Genomic DNA, 7,099 nt, shown 5'->3' on the forward strand with positions numbered 1-7,099 from the left:
CGCGGCCCCTTCCGTCGGGGGCGCGCCCTCTTGCGCCCGCAAGCCCCGGCCTGGCGGGCTGGGGCTTGCGGGCGCAAGAGGGCGCGCCCCCGACGGAAGGGGCCGCGTCTAGAGAGAGCGGGGCAGGCGGCGCTCGCGACCTGTGATAGCGGCTGTAGCGCCGATTCCCGGGTTCCGGTGCGCGCGGGGCCTCCACACCCGCCGCTGGAGCCACCTGGCGGGGTCCCAAACCCTCTTTGGGTCTGTGTCCTCTGTCAAATGCGCCCTGCCGCGCAAGCGGCGGGCGCCTTCGAGAGGAGTCGTCCTCAGTTTTTCCTTGTCTCGGGGACATGGTTTTCTTGGCGCGGATCCGCCTGGGAGTCCTTCCTCTGGGGACCCCGAGCTGGGCGATGGGCCAGGTGGCAGCGAGGTTCACAGGCCCCTCATGGTGCCCTTGCCTTACAGTGTGCCTCCCGAGACGACTGGCGCTGTGCTCAGTCCATGCACGAGTTCTCAGCCAAGGACATCGATGGACACATGGTTAACCTGGACAAGTACCGGTGGGTACATACCTGCCTGGTGGGAGAGGCAGGGGAAAAGGTCGATGGCCCTGACCTGGCCTGACTGCACGCACCATCTCTCCTCCAGGGGCTTCGTGTGCATAGTCACCAACGTGGCCTCGCAATGAGGCAAAACGGAGGTAAACTATACTCAGCTTGTCGACCTGCACGCCAGATACGCTGAGTGTGGTTTACGGATCCTGGCCTTCCCTTGCAACCAGTTCGGGAGGCAGGTACGTACTTGGCCAGCTGTGTCCCTAGGTGTCCCTGTGTCGGGATGGTCGAGACTAGGGTGGGCGGGTGTGGGGAGATCTGGGTCGGGCCTGTGGCAGCGGGGACCAGGGGGAGTCCAGGCTTGTCCTCACTCACCCCAATGCCCCTGCTTGCCCCAGGAACCAGGGAGTAACGCGGAGATCAAGGAGTTCGCTGCTGGCTATAATGTCAAGTTCGATATGTTCAGCAAGGTCTGTGTGAACGGGGATGATGCCCACCCGCTGTGGAAGTGGATGAAAGTCCAGCCCAAGGGGAGGGGCATCTTGGGAAAGTGAGTGCAGGGCAAAGGAGGGGGCAGGGTGGTCCGCAGGGACCCCGGGGGGTCCGCAATCGCCACAGATTTCTCATGATCTCACATTTGTCTTCTAGTGCCATCAAATGGAACTTCACCAAGGTAAGAAGGGGGAAGGGGGGACAGGCTAGGACCGTGTCCAGGGCCAGCTCCTGCCCCTGGGTCCGTTTATTCAGCCACAGCTCAGTGCCCTGCCCAAAGGGACTCCAGCCCCGGCCCCAGGGGCCGCATTTCCCCCCCAGAGCTGCGGGGTCCCTGTTTTGACGCGGCCCCTTCCTGCAGTTCCTCATTGACAAGAATGGCTGCGTGGTGAAGCGGTACGGTCCCATGGAAGAGCCCCTGGTAGGTTCCTCTGCAGGGGCCCGCTGGGGGGGGGTGGGGGCCAAGGAAGAGGCCAGCGCTGACCCCCTTTTCCCCCACAGGTGATCGAGAAGGACTTGCCCTGCTACCTCTAGCTCCACAAGGATGCGCCGCCCCTGCCCCTCGGAGCCTTCTACCCGGCACCCATGACGGTCTGCCTGAAAACCAGCCTGCTGGTGGGGCAGACCCGAGAACCCGGCGTGCACCCTCTGCCGGAGGAAGGTTCCTCGGCCCGGCTCGTGGCTCGGCGCCCCCCCCCCCCCCCCCCCCCCTGGTTATCTTGTGGGAATAAAACGTACAAATTGGCCTGCTGCAAGTTCCTGCCTCCCTGGGGTGGGTTTGGGGGGTAGGCGGGGAAGCCTTTTGCCCTGGGGGCCTTCTGGTCCAGGGGCAGGAGGGTGGTGTTAGCTCCCCAGGCTCTTGTGAGTTCAGGAGTTCTCTGGCTTCCTAGGGCTGCGTCTGCGCCCGCTAATCTTAGCAGCCCCGCCTGCTGGGCACAGGCTGATCCTGTGGGAGGTGATAGGAATTACTGGCTGTGACTCATCCAGGGTATTAGCCCGCTGCTCAGGGCCTGCCTGTGGCCGGTCTTCCCCAGTGCCTAGATGGGAGGCCAAGGGGGCTGGGGCCTTGTGGCTCTGCCCACTGGAGGGACTAGGCACGTGGGGTGGGCTGAGCATCAGGCCGAGCTGGTCTGGGCACAGAGCCGTGCCAGGCAGGGCCTATGCACTAGACAGGCCTCACTGTTGGACACGGAGCCAGGGCATCCAGGCCTGCCCACGGGGCCTCATCTGGTGCGGCCGCGGGGGCGTTATCTACAGTCCCCCGCCCCAGGAAGGGGTGGGAATAGCCTGAGGCCATCAGTCCTGCAGGCCAACGCTCATCCACGGTCTGGGGGGCCTGGGAGGCATGGTCACAGCTTCCTGCCTGTAGCTGCCTGGGGCCATCCTGGCAAGGGCGCAGAGGATGGCACGGCTGGAGAGCAGTTGGGTCTGTCCTGTCCCTCCTCCCCCCCCCCCCCGCCCCAGCCCCCGCCCCCGCCAATTTCCAGTGAAGGTCAGCAGCAGAGAGATGGGGCTGGAGGGCTGCAGTAGCCAGGCTGAGAACCCCAGCCACCCTAGAGCTGCTCCCCCCTGGGTCTCCCGGCTCCTCGCCTGTCCACGTCCTGGCTGGTGGGAGACCCTTCTAACCTGAGGACCAGACCCGGGTGTGCTTCCGTGGCTTCCGGGAAGGGCCTGGCGTGCGTTCCTGCCTTCCCCAGGGCCCAGCTCTTGGCCCTCCTGTCCTGGGCTACCCCACCCACCTGAACCAACACCGTGAGGGAGCCTTGGGAATAAACCAGAGCAGGGGAACTGCTCTGGAGAGCACCACCACCCTGAGTGTCCCGGGGGGGTGTCGGGGGGGGGGGGGTTGGGTCTCCCCGGCAGGCAGGAGGCAACCAGTGACTGGCCCGAGACATAGCAGGGCCGGCACGGGTTGGGCCAAGGCAGCTGGCCTGCCACGCTGGTGCCAGGAAGACACCGTAGACAACGGCCCCTTGTAGTGTGGGTCTGTCTCCTCAGCCTGGCCCTAGACCGCTACCCTGGCCTCGGCCTCCCGCGGGTCTGGGAGAGGAGTGGGCTGGTCTCACCCGCCTGGCTCCCTCCACAGGCAACAGCCCCCTCGACCTCCTCTGAGTGGGGCCGCCGTGGGCAACCGCTAAACGTTCCTGGAGGAGACACACCCGTGCCTTCCTCTCCCCATGGTCTCTGCAGGCCGGAGAAGCAGACAATCTGGGAGGTAGTGAAAAGGCACATATATTTAAAAAAAGATCTCTTTACATATGTACACCTGCATTAATTATAAATACACATAGAAACCAGGGACCCACCCACACCGCCAGCTCCACGGCAGGTTCTGGGGCCTGGGAGAGAGGGCGGGGCAATAATTTAGGGAGCAGAGAGAGTGGGGAAGAATTGCATATATTAATGGGGGTGGGGTCTGTCCCATGGAGTCCCCCAGAGAAGGCAGGGCCCTGAGCACCTGGGGTTTCCTGAGTTTCCAGCTCTTGGGGCCACCCAGTTTTGTGGATTTCAGGGGTTTCTGGTCAGACCAGGCCCTGAGGGTGGGTGGGGTGAGGTGGGATGGGGAGCTCCTGCCTAGGCCTGGAGGGCAGGAGAGGGCAGAGGCACGGGCAGGGTGTGCCCCTCACCCCCGGGCCCTGCCCAAGCCTGGACCCCGCGACATCCTGAGTGGGACCTGCGCTGCCTGGGAGGGCCCCGAAGGGCGGGCAGCATCTTGAGGGGTCTGCCCGGTAGGGAAGGCACTACAGTGGAGGCCTCCGGAAGCTGGGGGCGGGGGGGTGGGGTGGGGGGTGGGGCGCAACAGCCCCTCCCCGGAAGTCAGCAGGGGGGCCCTGGGCCCCGGCTCACCACCCGCCCGCCACCCAGGCCGGCAGGAGAGAAGTTCGAGTCCACGGAGACGTGTGTATTGCAGATAAGTAAGTTTCCCCTCGGACGCCGGCTGTGGGCCGCTTGCCGGGCCTACGAGCTGGGAAAGGGGGGCCCGAACTGGATGACGCTCTGCCGCTCGGGCCCCCCGCTCCCCGCGGGCGCTCCGGCTGCCCCGGCGCCAGGCCCGGCGTTGAGGGAGCGCAGCATGTCCTCCAGCACCTCCTTGAAGTTGATGTCACGGCGCTGGTGTGCCAAGGCCGCGGCGGCGGCGTCGGCTGCGGAGTCCGGGGCGCCCAGGGGCAGGCCGCCGGGGGCCGGCACGGGGTCGGGGGGCGGGAAGGCAAAGGGCAGGGGCTGCGGGAAGGCCTGGGCCGGCGGGCTGTAGGTGAGGTCCAGGACCTCGCCGGGGCCGCAAGGCAGCTCGAGAGGGCGCAGGGCGGGCGGCGGCGGCGGCGGCGGCGGCGCGGGGAGGCCCCGGCCCCGCGCGTGCTTGCGCTTGACGTCGTCGTCCATGAGCTGTAGCTCCTGCAGCACGCGGCGCACGCAGCCCTCGGGGATCTTGATGCCTGGGGGCCGGGGCGGGTCAGGGCCTCTGAAGCGGTGCCTGCTCCCGCCCGGCCCCTCTGGCGTGCCCACCTGCTCACCGACTTGCTTCTTCTGGTCCTTGGTCTTGAGGCGCACGATCTGCAGGTAGCTGCTGCTGGTGACGTCGGCCATGACGGCGGCGATGCGGCCCCACACGCGCAGCAGGGCCCCGCACAGCATGTAGTGGTGCCGCAGCCGCAGGCCCTGCACGCAGTCCTTGCCCTCCTGCACCAGCCGGCAGTGCCGGTTCCTGCGCCGGGGCGGGGGAGGGGAGGCTCGGATCCCACGGGCCCCACGCACCGTCCTGCTCGCCGCCTCCGAGCTCCCTGAACGCCCCGGACGCCCAACGCGGCCCCCGCCCCCCCCCCCCTTTGCCCTGTGCCATTTGTAGGGACCCTCCTCGTACACGTGCTTTGCAGAGAGGCCAGGGCCAGGCCGTGCAAAGCTGTCGCGCCCCCGTCCCAGTCCGACCCCGGCCCTCACCATGCGGTGTGGCTGCAGTGCGTCAGCGAGAAGGCGTAGCTGTTCTCCCAGTGCTCCCTGGCCTCCTCCGCCGTCACCTGGGGACACACAGCCGCGTGAGCCACCCGCAGGGGCTGACGACCATCCACGATTCCCAGCGCACGAGCGGGAAGCTAAGGTCCACGGTGCCCCAGGCCTGCTCCTCCTGCACCGGCAGCCGGGTGAGCTGGGCACAGAGGGCTGGCCTGGGGACCTGCAGAAAGGGGAGCACGTGCGCCAGGGGGGCACAGGCGCCAACCCCCCCCCCCCGCCCCCCCGGCCCGTCAGCCGGCGCCTACCCAGTGGAACTTCCGGCACAGGCTGTCGAAGGTCTCCAGCTGGCTCTGCCGGCCCACATTAGGCTTGTACACCGTGAAGTGCTTGCCGCGGTTCTGCTCCGCCAGGAGGCAGCTGGGCTTGTTGTCCCGGACCTGGGCAGGGGTGCGCGGGAGGTGGGGGCGATGCTGCCTGCCCCTCCCTGCCCCTCCCCTCCCCCTCGGCTGGGGTCCCGCCCCTGGGGACATGTTGGGGGCCCCCCGAGCCACCCACCTTGTAGGAGAGGTAGAAGCCGTCGTGGGGGCCCGTCAGCTCCAGGGACTTGGCGTAAGCCTCGTCCCATTTCAGGCCGCGGTCCACGCTGATCTGCAAGAGCATGCGGGCTCAGAGCGGGGTGAGGGGTGCTGGGACCGGGCCTGCACGTGCTGGGCGGCTTAGCGCCCACTCACCTTATAGAAGACCACCTGCCCATCCTGTGGGTGCCCAGGGGCAAGGAACACCTGCTGGCTCTCCTCATAGATCTCATCGACGCCTGGAGCCAGGTCTGCAGAGAGGACGAGCAGGGGTGAGATCCTCCCATCTGGGGGCCACGAGGCTCCAGGCTCTGGGCTTTCGGGAGCCGTCCGTCCCAAGTTCTCGGGGACACCCCAGAGATGTCCACTAGGGAGTGCAGTGGATGCTCCCCCGGCAGAGACGGCCCGGATGGCAAGTGGCCCCTCCCATGGTGGCCTGGGGTCCAAGCCGCCTCCCTAGCCCCCACTGGACACTCACACTAGATGTGACTACAGACAACATGCCCCTCAGGGCCCCAGCTCTGCAAGGCTCTTGTGGGGATGGTTACACAGGAGTCAGCAAACTATACCTGCCACCGATTTTATAAATAAAGTTTTATTGGCACGTAGCCGTGACCACTCAGTTTCCCGTGGTCTATGCTTTCACTACCACGGCCAAGTTGTACGCTCAGGCAGAGACTGGTCCTCGAAGCTGAAAATATAGACTCTGGTCTCTCTCAGGAGGGCTTGTGGCCCCCCCCCCCCCCCCCGGCCCCTGCTGTGGGGTATCAGCCGTCAGGTTCCTTTGGCATGAGGAGAGCAAACGTGCCAGGCTCACCACCAGCACGTGGAGCATGTGGATACACCCCTCAGGCCTAAATAAAACCTTCTGGTCCTCAGGGAACGGCACTAGGCTGCAGCAGCCCCCCTCCCCGAGACAGAGTCTTCTTGGTGCTCCAAGTCCTGCCCCTCCAGGGCCCTCCCAGTTGCTCACCGGGGTGGGGATCACCCCAGCATGGCCACAGTCCCTCCACTAGGAGGCTGGAGCAGGGACAGGGGCAACACTGTCAGGGCCATTTCGGGCTCTGGAGACCCCCACCCCCCACAGGCCCCCGCCCCGGGGAGGCCACAGCCCTCACCCAGGATGCCCATGTCGTATTTGCCCTCCTTCTTGTCCACATCGATGAGGTGGTCGAAGGTGTCGGAGAAATACTGGAACAGCGCGTTCTGCTTGTGCACCTCTAGCCCCAGGATGCGGTTCAGGAACTTGGTGATGGAGCAGTCTGGGGGGTGGGGGGTGCTCAAGAACTTGATGGAGCAGTCTGGGGGGGCGGGGGGTGCTCAGGAACTTGGTGATGGAACAGTCTGGGGGGTGGGGGGTGCTCAAGAACTTGATGGAGCAGTCTGGGGGGGCGGGGGGTGCTCAGGAACTTGGTGATGGAACAGTCTGGGGGGTGGGGGGTGCTCAAGAACTTGATGGAGCAGTCTGGGGGGGCGGGGGGTGCTCAGGAACTTGGTGATGGAACAGTCTGGGGGGTGGGGGGTGCTCAAGAACTTGATGGAGCAGTCTGG

At 66.2% G+C, this 7,099-nt stretch overlaps 2 protein-coding genes across 8 annotated transcripts in view; one reads left to right on the forward strand and one right to left on the reverse strand.

The window, feature by feature from the left end:
- GPX4 (glutathione peroxidase 4) overlaps positions 1-1,770 on the forward strand; it is a 2,358-nt gene extending 588 nt beyond the window's left edge. The window contains exons 2-7 of the mRNA XM_040461740.1: positions 445-539; positions 628-772; positions 932-1,083; positions 1,182-1,206; positions 1,387-1,446; positions 1,527-1,770. Coding sequence (XP_040317674.1) covers positions 445-539; positions 628-772; positions 932-1,083; positions 1,182-1,206; positions 1,387-1,446; positions 1,527-1,559 — 510 coding nt within the window. The 3' untranslated portion in view covers positions 1,560-1,770. The remainder of the gene's footprint in view (positions 1-444; positions 540-627; positions 773-931; positions 1,084-1,181; positions 1,207-1,386; positions 1,447-1,526) is intronic.
- A 1,469-nt stretch (positions 1,771-3,239) lies between these two features.
- The window catches only part of SBNO2 (strawberry notch homolog 2), a 50,946-nt gene continuing 47,086 nt past the window's right edge, over positions 3,240-7,099 (reverse strand). For 3 of the 7 annotated variants that reach the window (XM_040461733.1, XM_040461732.1, XM_040461737.1), the window contains 7 exons: positions 6,667-6,849; positions 5,705-5,799; positions 5,529-5,621; positions 5,279-5,410; positions 4,962-5,038; positions 4,530-4,728; positions 3,240-4,459 (listed from right to left, as the gene is read on the reverse strand). In XM_040461733.1, the coding sequence (XP_040317667.1) occupies positions 3,869-4,459; positions 4,530-4,728; positions 4,962-5,038; positions 5,279-5,410; positions 5,529-5,621; positions 5,705-5,799; positions 6,667-6,849 (1,370 nt within the window). In that variant the 3' untranslated portion in view covers positions 3,240-3,868. The remainder of the gene's footprint in view (positions 4,460-4,529; positions 4,729-4,961; positions 5,039-5,278; positions 5,411-5,528; positions 5,622-5,704; positions 5,800-6,666; positions 6,850-7,099) is intronic. The other 4 variants (XM_040461736.1, XM_040461738.1, XM_040461734.1 and 1 more) reach the window with 3 other exon arrangements.

The sequence above is a fragment of the Herpailurus yagouaroundi genome, unplaced genomic scaffold (genome assembly GCF_014898765.1).
Source record: "Herpailurus yagouaroundi ecotype Mexico unplaced genomic scaffold, PumYag 295, whole genome shotgun sequence".
Taxonomy (NCBI): Eukaryota; Metazoa; Chordata; class Mammalia; order Carnivora; family Felidae; genus Herpailurus; species Herpailurus yagouaroundi.